The following is a 19991-nucleotide window of genomic DNA, read 5'->3' on the forward strand; positions in this document are numbered from 1 at the left end:
GGGAGGGGATAGGTTAGTCTAGGGAGGATGGACAGGTCAAGGGGGCAAGATGAGGTTAGGAGGTAGGGAATGGAGTGCGGCATGAGGTGAGAGGAGGGGATAGATGAGAGCAAGGTTAAGGAGGCGGGCATGAGCTGAGCTGGTTTTGGGATGCAGTGGGGGAAGGGGAGATTTTGAAGCTTGTGAAATCCACATTGATACCATTGGGCTGCAGGGTTCCTAAGCAGAATATGAGTTGCTGTTCCTGCAACCTTCGGGTGGCATCATTGTGGCACTGCAGGAGGCCCAGGATGGACATGTCGTCTAAGGAATGCAAGGGGGAGTTGAAATGGTTCGCAACTGGGAGGTGCAGTTGTTTGCTGCGAACTGAGCGTAGGTGTTCTGCAAAGCTGTCCCCAAGCCTCCGTTTGGTTTCCCCAATGTAGAGGAAGCCACAACGGGTGCAGCAGATGCAATACCACATTGGCAGATGTGCAGGTGAACATCTGCTTAATGTGGAAAGTCATCTTGGGGCCTGGGATGTGGGTGAGGGAGGAGGTGTGGGGGCAAGTGTAGCACTTCCTGCGGTTGCAGGGGAAAGTGCCGGGTGTGGAGGGGTTGGATGGGAGTGTGGAGTGGACAAGGGAGTCCCGGAGAGAGTGGTCTTCCTGGAAGGCAGACAAGGGTGAGGATGGAAAAATTTTCACCATGCACATCCAGTCCCTGTACACCTGCATTCCCCATGCAGGTGGCCTAAAGGCCCCCTGCATCTTCCTGTCCCGCAGGACTGACCAGACCCCCTCCACCAACATCCTCATCCGCCTAGCCGAAATGGTCCTCACCCTCAACAACTTTTCTTTCGATTCCTCCCACTTCCTACAGACAAAGGGGGTGGCCATGGTTCCCTGCATGGACCCAAGCTATGCCTGCCTCTTTGTGGGTTACATGGAACAGTCCCTCTTCCATACCTACACTGGCCCTAAACCCCACCTCTTCCTCCGTTACATCGATGACTGTATTGGCACTGCCTCATACTCCCAACAGGAGCTCGAACAGTTCATCCACTTCATCAACACCTTCCACCCCAACCTCAAGTTCACTTGGACCATCTCCAACACATCCCTCCTCTTCCTGGACCTCTCTGCCTCCATCTCAGGCAACCACCTGACAACCGATATCCATTTCAAGCCCACCAACTACCATAGCTACCTGGAATACACCTCATCCCACCTACCTTCCCGCAAAAATTCCATCCCCTATTCCCAATTCCTTCACCTCTGCCGCATCTGCTCCCAGGATGAGGCATTCCACTCCCATACATCCCAGGTGTCCTCGTTCTTCGAGGACCACAACATCCGCACCGTCCCCCGCAGTCGTGCAGAATGCCCTCGACCGTGTCTCCCACATTTCCCGTAACTCATCCCTCACACCCCGTCCCCACAATAACTGCCAAAAGAGAATCCCCCTCATCCTCACATACCACCCCACCAACCTACGGATACAATGCATCATCCTCCGTCACTTCTGCCATCTACAATCCGACTCCACCAAAGACATTTTTCCATCTCCACCCTTGTCTGCTTTCTGGAAAGACCACTCTCTCCGTGGCTCCCGTGTCCACTCCACACTCCCATCCAACCCCACCACACCCGGCACATTCCCCTGCAAGTGCAGGAAGTACAACACTTGCCACTACATCTCCTCCCTCACCCCATCCCAGGCCCCAAGATGACTTGCCACATCAAGCAGATGTTCACCTGCACATCTGCTAATGTGGTATATTGCATCCGCTGCACCCGTTGTGGCTTCCTCTACATTGGGGAAACCAAGCAGAGGCTTGGGGACCTCTTTGCAGAACACCTCCGCTCGGTTCGCAACAAACAACTGCACCTCCAAGTTGTGAACCATTTCAACTCCCCCTCCCATTCCTTAGACGACATGTCCATCCTGGGCCTCTTGCAGTGCCACAATGATGCCACCCAAAGGTTGCAGGAACAGCAACTCATATTCCGCTTAGGAACTCTGCAGCCCAATGGTATCAATGTGAATTTCAGAAGCTTCAAAATCTCCCCTCCCCCACTGCATCCCAGCTTATCCCCACCTCCCTAACCTGTTCTTCCTCTCACCTATCCCCTCCTCCCACCTCACGCCGCACCTCCATTCCCTACCTCTTAACCTCATCCTGCCCCCTTTGCCTGTCCATCCTCCCCAGGCTGACCTATCCCCTCCCTACCTCCCCACCTATACTCATCTCTACAGGCTCCATCCCCACCCCTTTGACTTGTCTGTCTCCTCCTCTATCCATCTTCAATATGCCTCCCCCTCTCTCCCTACTTACTTCAGAACTCTCTTCCCATCCCCCTTTTCTGATGAAGGGTCTAGGCCCGAAACATCAGCTTTTGTGCTCCTAAGATGCTGCTTGGCCTGCTGTGTTCATCCAGCTCCACACTTTGTTATCTCGGATTCTCCATTATCTATAGTTCCCATGATTTCATGGCACTTTGGATGTGGTCTCAAAAATTCCCTGCACAACTATAGAAAAGAAAAATCAGTTTTTGTATTCCATTCCCCTTGCAATAAATAACAACCTGCCAATTCCCTTCCTAATCACTTGCTGAAACTACATATTAACCTTTCATAATTAATGCATCAGAACACCCAGATAGCGCTGTACCCTGTGGTTCTCCAACCTGTGTTCAACTAATATGCTATTTTTCTATTAATCACTCACGTAATACTTATACCACTTTGTAGACTCCCTATATCCTCTCAACTTTCTTTCCTACTTTTGTATCATCAGCAAATTTAGTAACCATTTATTCAGTGCCTCCAACCACTGGTACAGATTGTAAATAGTTGAGGTCTCAGCATTGATTATGGTGGCACTCCACTCATTACATCTTGCCAACCTAAACATGACCTATTTATGCCTAGTTTGTGTCCTGTTAGAATCATAGAATCCCGACAGCATAGAATCAGGCCATTATGCCCATTGGGTTCACACCGACCATCTAAAAAACATTGCATCCTGGCCCACCCAACTACCCTATCCCTGTAACCCTGTATTTCCCATGGCTAATCTACCTAACCAACACACCCCCGGACAGGATGGGAAATTTAACATGTCCAATCCACCTAAGATGCACATCTTTGGACTGAGAGAGGAAACTGGAGCATCTGCAGGAAACCCATGCAGACACAGGAAGAACATGCAAACTCCCCACACAGTCGTCAGGCTGGAATCAAACCTGGGTCCCTGGTACTGTGACGCAGCAGTGACGTCCATAATAGTAGAATATTAAACAAGGCTAAAAGATCTGTTGAGTTTGGGTGGGGGTTGTTGGAGGAGACTCCTGGCGAAAGAAGTGAACAGAAAAGCAAAAGCTGATGGGCAAAGAATTTTACACTCATTGAAATGAGAGAGAAAAGGGCATGAAGCTGAAGGTAATGGAATGTGAGGCTGGATGAACACAGCAGGCCCAGCAGCATCTCAGGAGCACAAAAGCTGACGTTTCGGGCCTAGACCCTTCATCAGAGAGGGCGATGGGGTGAGGGTTCTGGAATAAATAGGGAGAGAGGGGGAGGCGGACCGAAGATGGAGAGAAAAGAAGATAGGTGGAGAGGAGAGTATAGGTGGGGAGGTAGGGAGGGGATAGGTCAGTCCAGGGAAGACGGACAGGTCAAAGAGGTGGGATGAGGTTAGTAGGTAGGAGATGGAGGTGCGGCTTGGGGTGGGAGGAAGGGATGGGTGAGAGGAAGAACAGGTTAGGGAGGCAGAAACAGGTTGGACTGGGTTTGGGATGCAGTGGGTGGAGGGGACGAACTGGGCTGGTTTTGGGATGCGGTGGGGGAAGGGGAAATTTTGAAGGTGGTGAAGTCCACATTGATACCATTGGGCTGCAGGGTTCCCAAGTGGAATATGAGTTGCTGTTCCTGCAACCTTCGGGTGGCATTATTGTGGCACTGCAGGAGGCCCATGATGAACATGTCATCTAAAGAATGGGAGGGGGATTGGAAATGGTTTGGAACTGGGAGGTGCAGTTGTTTATAGCGAACCGAGCGGAGGTGTTCTGCAAAGTGGACCCCAAGCCTCCGCTTGGTTTCCCCAATGTAGAGGAAGCCACACCGGGTACAGTGGATGCAGTATACCACATTGACAGATGTGCAGGTGAACCTCTGCTTAATGTGGAAAGTCATCTTGGGGCCTGGGATGGGGGTGAGGGAGGAGGTGTGAGGGCAAGTGCAGCATTTCCTGCGGTTGCAGGGGAAGGGTCACCAGCTTCAAAATCTCCCCTTCCCCCACCACATCCCAAAACCAGCCCAGTTCGTCCCCTCCCCCCACTGCATCCAAAACCAGTCCAACCTGTCTCTGCCTCCCTAACCTGTTCTTCCTCTCACCCATCCCTTCCTCCCACCCTAAGCCGCACCTCCATCTCCTACCTACTAACCTCATCCCACCTCCTTGACCTGTCCGTCTTCCCTGGACTGACATATCCCCTCCCTACCTCCCCACCTATACTCTCCTCTCCACCTATCTTCTTTTTTCTCCATCTCCGGTCCGCCTCCCCCTCTCCCCCTGTTTATTCCAGAACCCTCACCCCATCGCCCTCTCTGATGAAGGGTCTAGGCCCGAAACGTCAGCTTTTGTGCTCCTGAGATGCTGCTGGGCCTGCTGTGTTCATCCAGCCTCACGTTTCATTATCTTGGATTCTCCAGCATCTGCAGTTCCCATTATCAATGAAGCTGAAGGTGGAGTCCTTTGCTCGGTATCAGGGAGGGGAGGCTGGGAAGGATATTGTGGGTGCATGTGTCCTTGGGGTTCAAAAGTACAGTTGTTAGAAAAGAGTGTAACGAAAAGCAAAAAATTTCCTTTGCCTATCTTGACAAATAAATATAGGAGTTTCCGTTTTACTTGGGATTAACAATCTTTAGCAATAACAGGAACTGGACTAATACTAATCAACGTTGATAGTAAAGGATGCTAAGACTTCCTGCAGGAGGCAGGAAGGTGATCAGCATAACAAATTTCAGGTTCAGACAAGCTACTTCTGATACTCTAAACCCTGCTTTCTCTCCTTGCATGTAAGTACCGTTAAATGCAGAACACCAAGCACCTGGGTGTGTGCAGTCACATTGGTGATCCTTTAGCGACGTGTTCCTTGATGGCCACTAGCAATGCAGGCCCAGCTGACCAAGAGACAGAAAGTTTGTTCCTGGAGGCTGGAGGTGCCAACAGTGACCTGCTGTGAAATCTTTTGACATGTTATGAGTGCTGTTGTCTCAAGAGGGGATTCTCTGCTGCAGACAATGTGTTGGAATCAACACGGATTTGATGGGCTGAAGGCCATGCTGTAGACCTCTATAACTCAATAACAATGACTCTTCAGTTTCGCTGCTGAAAGATCTCTTAGGTCAGTTTAACTTAAGTAACAGTCTCTGCTCTGCATTCATTTCGTTAAAACAGTGCTTAACTATTTTAATTAAAGACTTATCATTACAAGGTGTGTTAAATCCCACTGCAAAATTTGTGCCTGCAGTCAACTTAACATTACTGAGACATTAGAAAGTATGTCAAGATGTGTTAAACATTGCATAGTAATTGAATATACATAGTGCATGTCATGTCAATTAGTTTCATCATAAAATAGAACAGCTATGTAAAGGTGAGATGACAGAAATTAAAATGTATATAGTATATTTCAAAATAAACAAGCTATGCCAGTACAGTTACAGCACTGGCATCTCCCCGACAATGTGGAAAATGCCCAGGTATGTCCTGCACATAAAAAGCAGAAAAAAATCCAACCCAAACAATTACTAGTCCATCAGTCTACCCTCAATCACTAGTAAAGTGATGGAAGATGGTATCAACAGTGCTAGCAAGCAATACCTGTTCAGCAGTAACCTGCTCAATGATAACAAAATGTGAGGCTGGATGAACACAGCAGGCCAAGCAGCATCTCAGGAGCACGAAAGCTGACGTTTCGGGCCGAGACCCTTCATCAGAGAGGGGGATGGGGTGAGGGTTCTGGAATAAATAGGGAGAGAGGGGGAGGCGGACCGAAGATGGAGAGAAAAGAAGATAGGTGGAGAGAGTATAGGTGGGGAGGTAGGGAGGGGATAGGTCAGTCCAGGGAAGACGGACAGGTCAAGGAGGTGGGATGAGGTTAGTAGGTAGATGGGGTTGTGGCTAGGGGTGGGAGGGAGGGATGGGTGAGAGGAAGAACAGGTTAGGGAGGCAGAGACAGGTTGGACTGGTTTTGGGATGCAGTGGGTGGAGGGGAAGAGATGGGCTGGTTGTGTGGTGCAGTGGGGGGAGGGGACAAACTGGGCTGGTTTAGGGATGCGGTGGGGGAAGGGGAGATTTTGAAACTGGTGAAGTCCACATTGATACCATTAGGCTGCAGAGTTCCCAGGCGGAATATGAGTTGCTGTTCCTGCAACCTTCGGGTGGCATCGTTGTGGCACTGCTGGAGGCCCATGATGGACATGTCATCTAAAGAATGGGAGGGGGAGTGGAAATGGTTTGAACTGGGAGGTGCAGTTGTTTGTTGCGAACTGAGCGGAGGTGTTCTGCAAAGCGGTCCCCAAGCCTCCGCTTGGTTTCCACAATGTAGAGGTAGCCACACCAGGTACAGTGGATGCAGTATACCACATTGGCAGATGTGCAGGTGAACCTCTGCTTAAAGTGGAATGTCATCTTGGGGCCTGGGATAGGGGTGAGGGAGGAGGTGTGGGGGCAAGTGTAGCATTTCCTGCGGTTGCAGGGGAAGGTGCCGGGTGTGGTGGGGTTGGAGGGCAGTGTGGAGCGAACAAGGGAGTCACGGAGAGAGTGGTCTCTCCGGAAAGCAGACAGGGGCGGGGATGGAAAAATGTGTTGGGTGGTGGGGTCGGATTGTAGATGGCGTAAGTGTCGGAGGATGATGCGTTGTATCCGGAGGTTGGTGGGGTGGTGTGTGAGAACGAGGCGGATCCTCTTTGGGCGGTTGTGGCGGGGGCGGGGTGTGAGGGATGTGTTGCGGGAAATACGGGAGACGCGGTCAAGGGCGTTCTCGATCACTGTGGGGGGAAAGTTGCGGTCCTTGAAAAACTTGGACATCTGGGATGTGCGGGAGTGGAATGTCTTATCGTGGGAGCAGATGCGGCGGAGGCGGAGGAATTGGGAATAGGGGATGGAATTTTTGCAGGAGGGTGGGTGGGAGGAGGTGTATTCCAGGTAGCTGTGGGAGTCGGTGGGCTTGAAATGGACATCAGTTACAAGCTGGTTGCCTGAGATGGAGACTGAGAGGTCCAGGAAGATGAGGGATGTGCTGGAGATGGCCCAGGTGAACTGAAGGTTGGGGTGAAAGGTGTTGGTGAAGTGGATGAACTGTTCGAGGTCCTCTGGGGAGCAAGAGGCGGCGCCGATACAGTCATAAATGTACCGGAGGAAGAGGTGGGGTTTGGGGCCTGTGTAGGTGAGGAAGAGGGACTGTTCCCAGATGTCCAAGTTTTTCAAGGACTGCAACTTTCCCCCCACAGTGATCGAGAACGCCCTTGACCGCGTCTCCCGTATTTCCCGCAACACATCCCTCACACCCCGCCCCCGCCACAACCAACCAAAGAGGATCTCCCTCGTTCTCACACACCACCCCACCAACCTCTGGATACAACGCAACATCCTCCGACACTTACGCCATCTACAATCCGACCCCAGCACCCAACACATTTTTCCATCCCCGCCCCTGTCTGCTTTCCGGAGCGACCACTCTCTCCGTGACTCCCTTGTTCGCTCCACACTGCCCTCCAACCCCACTACACCCGGCACCTTCCCCTACAACCGCAGGAAATGCTACACTTGTCCCCACACCTCCACCCTCACCCCTATCCCAGGCCCCAAGATGACATTCCACATTAAGCAGAGGTTCACCTGCACATCTGCCAATGTGGTATACTGCATCCACTGTACCCGGTGTGGCTTCCTCTACATTGGGGAAACCAAGCGGAGGCTTGGGGACCACTTTGCAGAACACCTCCGCTCAGTTCGCAACAAACAACTGCACCTCCCAGTCGCAAACCATTTCCACTCCCCCTCCCATTCTTTAGATGACATGTCCATCATGGGCTCCAGCAGTGCCACAACGATGCCACCCGAAGGTTGCAGGAACAGCAACTCATATTCCGCCTGGGAACCCTGCAGCCTAATGGTATCAATGTGGACTTCACCAGTTTCAAAATCTCCCCTTCCCCCACCGCATCCCTAAACCAGCCCAGTTCTTCCCCTCCCCCCACTGCATCCCTAAACCAGCCCAGCTCTTCCCCTCCACTCACTGCATCCCAAAACCAGTCCAACCTGTCTCTGCCTCCCTAATCTGTTCTTCCTCTCACCCATCCCTCCCTCCCACCCCTAGCCGCACCCCCATCTACCTACTAACCTCATCCCACCTCCTTGACCTGTCCGTCTTCCCTGGACTGACCTATCCCCTCCCTACCTCCCCCTATCTTCTTTTCTCTCCATCTTCGGTCCGCCTCCCCCTCTCTCCCTATTTATTCCAGAACCCTCACCCCATCCCCCTCTCTGATGAAGGGTCTAGGCCCGAAACGTCAGCTTTTGTGCCCCTGGAGATGCTGCTTGGCCTGCTGTGTTCATCCAGCCTCACATTTTGTTATCTTGGATTCTCCAGCATCTGCAGTTCCCATTATCTCTGAACCTGCTCAATGACACCAGTTTGGGTTCCACCAGGGTCACTCAGTTCCTAATCTCATTATAGCCTTGGTTTAAACATGGACAAAACATCTGACTACCAGAGGTGAGTTGAGAGTTACAGACCTTGACATCTTGGCAGTATTCACCTGAATGTGGTAGCGAGGAGCCCGAGAAAAGCTGGAATCAATGGGTATTGGGGACCAACTCTCCACTAGTTAGAGTTACAACTCTAAAATAGGGAAAAATGGTTGTAGTTGTCGGAGGTCAGTCATCTCAGCTCCAGGACATCTCTACAGGAGTTCCTCAGTGTAGTGCTATAAGCCTAACCATCTTCAGCTCCTTCATTAATGACTTTCCCTCCATCAGACAGTCACAAGTGGACATGTCACACAATGTTCAGCACCATTCGCGACTCCTCAGATACTGAAGTATCCCATGTTCAAATGCAACAAGGTCTGGACAATATCCAGGCTTCAGCTGACAAGTGGCAAGTAAAATTCACATCATACAAATGCCAGGCAATGACCATCACCAATAAGAGACAATTTAATCATCAACTCTTGACACTCAATGATATCATCATCACTGAATCCCCCAATATCAACATCCTTGGGGTCACCATTGACTAGAAACTCAACTGGACTCGTCACATAAACACATTGGCAACAACAGTAGGTCAGAGACTAGGAATGCAGCAGTGAATAACTCACCTCCTGACTCCCCAAAGCCTAACCACCATCTACAAAATGAACAAGTCAGGAAATGACAGAAGACTCCCCACTTGCCTGGATAGGTACAGCTCCAGCTACACTTAAGATTGACACCATCCAGGATAAAGTACCCACATAACTGGCATCATATCCACAGCATCCACTCCCTCCACCACCATCATTCAGTGACAACAGTGTGTACTATTTACAAGGTGCACTGCAGAGTCTCACCAAAAACTCTTAGACAGCACCTTCCAAACTGTCAACCATTTCTATCTAGAAGTACAAGAGCAGCAGATACATGGGAACACCATAACCTGCAAGCTCCGTCAAAACCACTTACCATCCTGACTTGGAAATATATTGCAGTTCGTTCATTCTCACTGGATTAAATTCCTGAATTCCCTCCCTAAGGGCATTTTGGGTCAACCTACAGCATATGGACTGCAGCAGTTCAAGAACGCAGCTCACCAACACATTAAGGGCAAGTGTGGACAGACAATAAAACCATTGGTTAGCCAGCAATGTCCACAAATCACAAGTGAATAAAAGAAACTATAAAAATTCCAGAGTAAAATATACTTGAAAATATTAATTACTGTCATCTTTGTTGTGCCTTACTGAAAGCGTATTAGCATAGAGCATGTTCCAAAACTTAACTTACCAAAGTGTTGCATTAAAGAGCAATGTTGAAATATTGTCTGACAGCATCTCTCCACAGCTTTAATCAGTAGCATTCCAGACAATTCCAGAAAATTTTCAGAGATAATGGGAACTGCAGATGCTGGAGAATCCAAGATAACAAAATGTGGAGCTGGATGAACACAGCAGGCCAAGCAGCATCTTAGGAGCACAAAAGCTGACGTTTCGGGCCTAGACCCTTCATCAGAGAGCCCCAAGAGATTACAAGAGAGTTGCGGTGGGAGAGAGATTCCCTGAGGTTGGTCCACTCTGATGATGGGTCTGGGCCCGAAACGTCAGCTTTTGGGCTCCTGAGATGCTGCTTGGCCTGCTGTGTTCATCCAGCTCCACACTTTGCTTTCCAGGAAATTTTCAATCGTTTCCTTTGCCCACTTTGGCACTCCCAGAACAAGTGGCATCCCTGCCATAAAGCCACTGTGGGTATGACCAAGGGTTTTTACATTTTAAGCAACATGCATTCCTAGCCATTTGCTACACAACAGGCTTGATCCGAGATAACAAGTTGTAGAGGTGGACGAACACAGCATCAGAGAAGCAGGAAAACTGACGTTTCGGGCCAAGACCCTTCTTCAGAAAAATGTTTGTTTTTCAGAAAAAAAGGTTTGTTTAGAATTATTATTTTTCGAAATTTTCATGTCTTCACTTTTGCTTTGCGGTAAATCAGCGTAATCGCAAACATATCATGCACCAAGCAACAAACGTGCATAAATGTACAACAAGTGATAATTAAGGTCTTGATGCGAAACAACTTACTTTTCATTCGTTGGGGAAGTTATTCCAATAATTAATATTGGTTAAAAGTTGCCAGCTTATAACAACATTTAAATAGATGTCTGGAAGACAAGGTGCTGTTTATTTGACAAGTTGCAGATCTTTCGATTTCTAAACAGAACTGTTGACTTAGACAAAACATTTACCGTGACTCATTTCTGACAGTGGACGTATAAATCTACATAACGTTTTAATTTATCACTATTTGACATAGCTCACCTGTCCCGGACAGCTGGGTGGATGTGACTCTCCCGCTGAGGCCTTCGCCCTCTCCGGCCGCCTCTCCAGCTTTCTCCCATCGCCCGTTCACGCTCATACTCTCCGCCTGGACCTGGCACCACTTGTGCCTCAAAGTGGGTAGGTGGATTTCAAAAATGTGGGAATTGGGAGGGGGGGTACAAGAATAAATACTGGCGTTGAAGTTCAAAAGCGACGACGAAGCGGTTCAGCGAGTCATTTATGATGATAACACACGCTCCCTGTAGACGGGCGGTGACTCAATCACAACGTCTTGCCCGAATCCAAGCGCAGTTTGTGTTTGCCTCTGCAACCTGTCGACGCCATTTCGAGCCTCGCCATTGGCTCCGGCTGAAACCACAGAGACCGCCGTTCACCGGCAAGCAAAAGGGGCGGGGCGGGGAGGATTGACATCTCGGTTGTCGAATCGAAAACGGACATCGTGGTGAAAGGGCGGGTCCTGCCGTGAGGTTCGGCCAACGCGCTCAAAGGAAAGATGGGTCCACTGTATCAAGACGTCTAGGCTGGAGTCTTTTTATCGTCCGGCGGTTAGAAGGGGGAGGAGATGGTGGACGTTAGCCAAAACATTTCTTATGTCAGTTTAGGAGGTAAAGAAATAGTTTGTCGTACAAACCGATGCTGGGTTTAAAACAAAATCAAGATATGTCCGCATCTGCGATAAGACTTCACCTCTGCTATGGAGTGGGTTCTTGAGTAAGTTGATCTGTTACCCAACAGTGCAGGTCACCTCCAACGTTGACATTTCATCAGCAGTGCCGTGGGCTTTATTATTTTACTACATTGTGCATTTACAAAACAGGGCTATGGAGAAAGAGCAGGGTAAGACGACCATTTGAAAATGACCATCAAAGGAGATCTGCTTTACTCATCTGGTTAGTGTCTGGCTCAGAATAATGTCAACAACTTGCGATCTATTCCTGCTGTGGTTGAGATAGAGAGACTAGAGGCCCAAATCACAGGGGTACCAATCGAAAGTGGAACGGCAATGTCAAATTGCAAATGATTTTAAAAACTGCAATGAAAACAACTCAGGATGAAGCATCAGCAGAAGGTTACAGGGAGACGTTGATGTATTGCTTGAGCCAGTATTTGAAATCCATCCCTTATTGCCTCCTGAAGCAGCGGTGAGCTGCCTTCTTGAAGTGCTGCAGTTCATTTGGTCCAGGTATACGCACAATATTGTGAGGAAGGGAGGCCAGAAGTTTTGCCCAGAATGGCAGCACGGTTTGAAGTCACGATGGTGAATGGCTGAGGGGTGCCTTGCAGACAGGTGTTTCCATTATCTGCTGCTATGCCATCCGAAATTGTAATGGTCATTGGTGTGGAATTTGCAGTCTCAGTACCTTTTGATGAAATTCTACAGTACATCTTGCTGCTACTGTGCATCAATATAAGAGGGAGTGAATATTTGTGGATGTGATGCCAAACAAGCAGGCTGCTTTATCCTAGAATGGTGCCAAACTTCCTGAGTTTTGTTGAAGTACTCATTCAGGCAACTGAGGAGTATTCCACCAGACCCCAACTTGTGCCTTCTTGATAGTGGACAGGATTTGAGGAGTAAAGTGTTAGTCTCTGTAAGGTTCCTAGCTGCTGACCAGCTTTTGTAGCTTTCCTGGCTAATCAGTTTCTGGTCAGTGATAAGTGCATGGCACCCGTGTGTTGTGAATGTTACTTGCAATTTTCACCCCAAGCCTGGATATTGTTCAGGTTTTATTGCATTCTGACATGGACTGTTTCAGTGTGTGAGGAATTGGGGAACAAATAAACTGGGCATTTTGCAGCCATCAATGAATATCCCTACATCTAAGGTTGTGACAGAGGGAAGGTCATTGATGAATTTGGTGAAGGTGTTTGGGCATGGGACACTAACCCAAGGAACTCGTGCAAAGATGCCCTGCATATGATTGAATAACTGCCAATGTATGTGAGTTGTGGGTGCAAAAATTACAACAGTGCTAAATGGGTGAGTGTGAATAAGGCATTTGAATTTTATAGTTTAATATTGGTAGATATGCACGCGTGTTGACATGTAGATCAATTGATGAAACTGAATACAGTAGTAAGATATTTGAAGATGAACTCAATTTGATAACTCCAGTGAGATCCTCCTGCACTACAACCTTGTACTTGGATCATCAATTCTGACATTGAACTCTACTCCTACTTGTTCCCTTGGACCCTAAGTATATGCTGCATCTCGAGGAGCTCCTGCCCCACAGCAGAGACAAGTTATCTTCTCTGCATTTCCAGTTTTTCCATCAAGACCACCAGTCTAGTGTCTAAATTCTTATTACATACTTTCTTGTGTATTAGGCCATTGCCCTTAGTATCATTTTGCATCTTTTTATTTACAGACACAATGCATCTCTCCTCTAAGAAGGGTCACCTAGTGTTATTAGTAGTGTTAGCTCCCTGGGAAATTGCATGCCACCTCACCAGCAAACCCCAACCCCCTCTGATGTACAGCAAGATAAAGAGAAAGTTGCAATAATTTGGCATGCTGCTAGCAGTGCAATGACTGAGCACAATCTGAACACTTATCACAACACTGATGTCATTTCCAGGAGTAAGCCAATTCCTTCCCTATTATTTTGTGGATTAGATATCAAGGGAGCAAACCTGTACATTCAGTTTGCTATGAAATACTGTGAGCAGTTGTGTGCCCTTTATCTAAAGAAGGATATGCTGGCCATGGAGGGAGTCCAGAGGAGGTACATAAGAATGTTCCCAAGGATGAAGGGATTTTCATATGCGGAACAGTTGAGGACACTGACTCCGTATTTAATGGAGTTTAGAAGCGTGAAGGGGATCTTATTGAAATTTACAGAACACTGAGACACCTGGATAGAATGGACACAGAGAATATGTTTCTACTGGTAGGAGACACCTGGACCTGAGGGCACAGCTTCAGAGTAGAGGAATGATGTGTTAGAACTGAGATGAGGATTTTTTTCAGCCAGAGGGTGGTCAAGGTGTAGTACTCATTGCCACAGAAGGCTACGGAGGCCAAGTCATTGAGTATGTACAAGACAGAGGTACGTAGGTACTTGATTAGTAAGGGAATCAAAAGTTATGAAGGCAGGAGAATGGTGTTGAGAAACATATCAGCCATGATTGAATGGCAGAGAAGACTCAATTGGCCAAATGACCTAGTTCTACTCCTATATCTGGTGGTCTTACAGAAAGATTCTATAACGCCATTCAAAGATGACCTGGGGAATTTCCTCAAAGTACAACCAATAAAAACAGAAACTTATCATTTGCCTCATTTGCAGCTAATTTTGCTGTGTGCACATTGGCTGTGTTATTACATCCATGGAATAAAAACTTTTCTTACTTCTTAATGCACACCAGGACTACATAATGTAAATTCACACCAGTGGATGAATTTTTGGGCATAAATGATTTCCAGTCCCCAGCAGGCCTCTGGGAATTTATATTTTGGCTTACATCAACTGGAGAGACTTCACACAGTTCAGGTAAATTGGGTTCAAAAAGAACTTCAGCCAACTGTGCATCTGGAAGGACTCAGCCTCTTCTCAGCCATTATTAGACTGATGAATGTACTCTCCAGCCTCAAATAATGCTGATCTTGCTAATGTTGATCTCACCTGGTGCACACCCTGTGCAATTAACCTGTATGCCTCTGTCGAAGTATTTTTCCAACCTCAGATCTGTACATCCTTGCTTACTATGATCTGCCTGTACTGCTTGTAAACAAAGCTTTTCACTGTACTTCAGTACATGTGACAATCAATCAATTGTTATCTAATATTGAGGATTATAACTGACTGCATATAATTAAATCTAATCTTTGTATTTCAATGAGAAATGTTTACCTTAAATGCATTTGCTTAACTGTGTTAAATGTTTGCAATTAAGTAGTGCATAAGGAAAATGCAATTCTTCATGAAAACAATGACTGTCTTCAATGCAGGTCTGGCAGGTTGTTTTGGGTAATATTTATTGTATTCCACATTACTTTGCTATGCGACAGGAAATACACATGGGTGAGCATTTCAGCAAGGTGAGGAAAAGGCACTGATGACTTTGAGAATAGCAAAGAAGTGCAGGGTCTCCCACTGCAACATGCAGCTCTTAGCAGTAGCTTAAGGAACAGCAGTGCTTTGTTATGATGACTTCATATTTAGTCACTTTTCTAGATTTGACTTTTAAGGATAATGGATACTTGGATTGTTTTTAAAGAGGTCAGTGAAAGAAAGGTGGATTTTTTTTGCAAGCCATTTTGTGGTAGTCACATGCCTTGCGATAACTGCTTGTTTATTGCTGAACCCCCTGTCTGCGTTTATGACTATCAGGTCACAATTTATGCTTTGGATATTTATTTTGAGTAGTGGCTCACCAGTCTGCTAAAAGAAGGGCGCTCCGAGATCAGCTCTCTTGTTTCTGAAGAAGCCCCTTGTTGTGAATCCTAATCACCCTCTTGAAAAGCAACTGGAAAACCCTCTTTGTACTATTTTTCCTGAGCAAGATCCGAGAGACAATTGTTTGACAACACCTGGATACGTATCTGAATAACTCAAATGCAGATAAACAGGAGGCTGGAAGAACACAGCAGATCTGGTAACATCGGGAGGAAAGGGGCAGTCAACATTTCAGATATTAGCCTTCTTCAGTCCTTTTTCTGCTCCTTTCCTCCAGATGGTGCCTGGGCTGCTGTGTTCTTCCAGCCTCCTGTTTATCTGCCTTTGGATTCTAGCAGCTGCAGTTTTTTTTTGTCTCACATTTGAATAACTCAAATATTCTCTTTGCCTTCAAGAAGTAAGACTTATTGGCCAAGAGCTTTTTTTTTTCTCTCCCCTGAGTGAATCACTGTAGAGAGAATATTTTCCCTTTTACCCAAGATGTATATGTGTGTTTTGGGCTTTTAGGGAGATAAGCATTTGCATTGTCATATCCACAAACTGAGTGTTAAATTCTGCAACAGTTGAAATCAGTTTTGTTTTATAATAAATGAGTAATTCCTGTGGTTATTAAAGAAAACCATCTGATGGAATTTTTTTAATTCTAGGTCTAAGGCTGTACATTTCTCCCATATCAGTCATAACAGCTTTAACCGAACAATTCCTACCTTCCCTGCACTAACATTTCCCACAGTCCTTCCACCCAACCCCCCTCCAATAAACTAGCTCTGCCAGTAGAAAACATTAATACCCATATCACGTGAAAGTGTAAGACACATCACATATGAAAGTGTAAGATCGCCAGTTGCTATAGGAACTGTCTTCACATTCAAAATTTAAATGAAGTTGTTTCACATTACTGGATTATACACATGCCTGACCTCTATCACCCAGGTTTGACATCATAGTATGTTTCATAATCACTAATTTATTCTACAACTTGAACAGAACACTCCCCAATGTCTTCAGCATGAAATATTCCGATGACTCGGACAGGGGATCTTGAAATACACATAGTTGGCAAACTCTTAGAAGGCTTAACTCTAGCAACTTGGCAGCTGCAAGATTAATCTGGTTGAACTGGCTTTCTAGTACCAATGGGAATATTGTTAAGTGCAGACATGGTATCATCCTCAGAGAGAAAAATACATTCAACTTCTGTTGCATTACTAACCCCTGATATTGCTCTACACTCAGCACTCCAGTTATTCTGTAAATTGTAGGCTATTAGGGATCTTTGATTCAACGTTCTAGCTATAGGCATCCCTCTCTAGCCATGGTTGATATGAGAATGCAGTCTAGAGACTGCACTGTGACAATTTAAGCATTGATACAACTACCTGTGCTACATACTCCTGCAAAGAAGGGCCAGCAGTAGCACTGCTTACTTCGGTGTCCACATGCACTAATATCACATGTGCTATTAAACTAATTAGCTACGTAGAGATTGTAGGAACTGCCAGTGCTGGAGTCTGAGATAACAAGGTGTGGAGCTGGATGAACATAGCAGGCCAGACTGTATCAGAGGAGCAGGAAAGCTGACATTTTGGGTGTGGACCCTTCTTCAGAAATAGGTGAGGGGAAGGGAACTCTGAAGTAAATAGAGAGTGGGGGAGGCAGTGATGGAAGGTAGGTGGTGGAGAGAAGACAGATAGGTCAAGGAGGTGGGGATGAAGCCAGTAAAGGTCAGTGTAGGTAGGGAGTCGGGATGGGGGTTGGTCAGTGAGGAGGGAGGAGCAGGTAGGCGGGAGGGAAGATGGACAGGTCAAGGAGGTGGGGATGAGGCTAGTAGAAGTGAGGTGAGTGTAGGTAGGAAGTGGCAGTAGGGTTGGTCAGTGAGGTGGGAGGAGCAGATAGGTGGGATAACTTAATGCCTGGTGGGAACCAGCTGCCTCCATCAGTTCATTTTTACCAAAATATACAGAGACAGGATTGCATTGGGAAGATAACTTTTTGAAGTTTTCCTAACTTCACCCATGCCCCATCCTCTTAAGCTGCCTCTGTGAAGCTAATATGATTCTAATACGATACCCATAAAAAGGAAGATGTTGATAAGATTCTTGTAGTTGGTTGGCTCACTGAGCTGGTTCGTCATTTCATTACCATGCTGGGTAACATCATCAGTGCAGCCTCCATGAAGCGCCATTGTGTTTTCCCACCTGTTATTTGAACTCCGGAGTCCATTGAGCTAGATTACCTCACTTCCGGTTTTCCTTCACAGTGGTATGTAGGTGGGGTCAAGCTCTATGTGTTTGTTGATGGCTGTCATTGTGGAGTATCACGCTTCTAGGAATTCCTGTGCTTGTTTCTGCTTATCCAAGGATCTTGGTATTGTCCCAGTTGAATTGGTCGTTCTCCTTATACATGTAAGTAGAGAAGAGTGAGTATTGGTGATGTCTTTTTATAGCCAATTGATGTTCGTATGCCTTTGCTATTAATTTCCTTCCTGTTTGTCCAATGTAGTGTTTGTCACACTAGTGTAGTCTCTGCAGGCGTTCTTGTTTATGGCATTGTTCCTGTCCATAGTGGGTAGTACAGTTGTCGTAGGGTTGATGTGGGTTTGAGTGCTACTCTGATGCCTAGTAGTCATAGGAGTCTTTTGGTCAAGTTCAAATGTGTTCCTGATTTAAGGTAGCATGATGAGTGAGTCGGGGCTTGTAGTATTCTCCTGGTGTCGTTCGTGTAATAGGCACCTTCTGACCCTTTTTCGGGTATCTATTGTCTCTGAATACCTGCAGGAGGTACTCTTCTCCTTTTTGGCGTAGCTCTGTGCTGCTGCAGTGTGTCATTGCTCATTTAAATAATGTTCTCACACAACTTTGTGTGTGTTAGGGTGGTTGCTGTTGAAATTCCATACTTGGTCAGTGTGTGTGCCTTTCCTGTGTAGCTTTGTTAGGGATTCTCCATTTGTCCTGCACTATACCATGACATCCAGGAATAGAAGCTGTTTGTTAGTGTCCTCTTCTCTGGTGAATCTGATTCCAGTGAGGGTGTTGTTTATTAGTTTGTGAGTCTCTTTCAGTTTGGTACATTTAATAATGACAAAGGTGTCATCTATTTAGTGTATCTATAGTTTTGGATGGATTTGATGCAATTTGTGGATTGAAACTCCAGGCCGATAGGCCTACAAATATCTCCCAAAAAAAAACTATTTGGATTCTTTCAGCAGTTAAAGCTTGAATAGTTGAGCTCACAGTCGAAATGGCATGTGTATCCTGATGACTAAGTTCGACCACTAATTTCATCCCCTGCTCTCCTGGTATGACTGATCTGTTCATGCTTGAATGCAAGCAAGTGTGGAAAATGCATGGCAATAATCCATTGGAAATGTGGCAGAGATCCCATCAACCTTCTGAACACTTATTTACACTTTTCCAAATGAGCAGAAATTGTTTAAACTGAGTATATAGGGAATGCAATGACCTAGTGGTATTATTGCTGGACTGTTAATCCAGAGACCTAGATAATGTTCTGGGAACCTAGGTTCAAATCCTGCTGTGGCAGGTGGTGGAATTTGAATTCAATTACAAAAACAATCTGGAATTAAGATCTTAATGATGACCATGAATCAATTGTCAGAAAAATCCATCTGGTTCACTATTGCCCTTTAGGGAAGGAAACTGCCATCCTTGCCTGGTCTGACATACATGTGATACCAAACCCGCAACAATGTGGTTGACTCTTAACTGCCCTCCAGGCAGTTAGGGATGGGCAATAAGTGCTGTTGGGTCAGTGATGCCCTCACCCCGTGAATGATTAAAAAAAAGTGACAGTAGGTGAGCTCAACGTAGCACGCATATTCAACTATTATCCCAACATCCATATAGGTGTAATGGGAACTGCAAATGCTGGAGAATCCAAGATAATAAAATGTGAGGCTGGGTGAACACAGCAGGCCAAGCAGCATCTCAGGAGCACAAAAGCTGACGTTTCGGGCCTAGACTCTCTGATGAAGGGTCTAGGCCCGAAATGTCAGCTTTTGTGCTCCTGAGATGCTGCTTGGCCTGCTGCGTTCATCCAGCCTCACATTTTATTATCCATATAGGTGTATACATTTTTGATCATAATTTTCATGAAATGGTCAATACCAGCAGCCTAGAGTGATCCTCTCCAATTTGGTTTTATTTAAGGTAAGCACAATACAAACCTCAATACTCTGCCTAACATCAGTTGTCTCAGTATGGACTGATATTAAAAATGAATCCAGGTTTAATATTGGAATAACTGACTAACTTCTGGCTCTAAACGGTTACACTAATTCATTCTTATTTTTAGATTCTCATGTGTACCTCAATGTGCGCTGTATAATGTACATATATGTAGACATCCATTTTCCCTTGCCAATTCTGGCCCTTAGTCTCCACATGTCTAAGATGAAATCAATTACTTTATGTGGATTGAGTCAGATGCAACAGTCTGGAAAGGATGGTATGGTATAAATGTGGCAGTGAATCCAAGAAT

At 46.5% G+C, this 19991-nt stretch overlaps 1 protein-coding gene across 1 annotated transcript in view; it reads right to left on the minus strand.

The window, feature by feature from the left end:
- LOC125459774 (golgin subfamily A member 4) overlaps nt 1-11423 on the minus strand; it is a 709733-nt gene extending 698310 nt beyond the window's left edge. Inside the window, exon 1 of the mRNA XM_048546606.2 lies at nt 11068-11423. Coding sequence (XP_048402563.2) covers nt 11068-11164 — 97 coding nt within the window. The 5' untranslated portion in view covers nt 11165-11423. The remainder of the gene's footprint in view (nt 1-11067) is intronic.
- Between the last annotated feature and the right edge of the window lie 8568 nt (nt 11424-19991).

This window comes from Stegostoma tigrinum, chromosome 16 (assembly GCF_030684315.1).
Source record: "Stegostoma tigrinum isolate sSteTig4 chromosome 16, sSteTig4.hap1, whole genome shotgun sequence".
Classification (NCBI taxonomy): domain Eukaryota; kingdom Metazoa; phylum Chordata; class Chondrichthyes; order Orectolobiformes; family Stegostomatidae; genus Stegostoma; species Stegostoma tigrinum.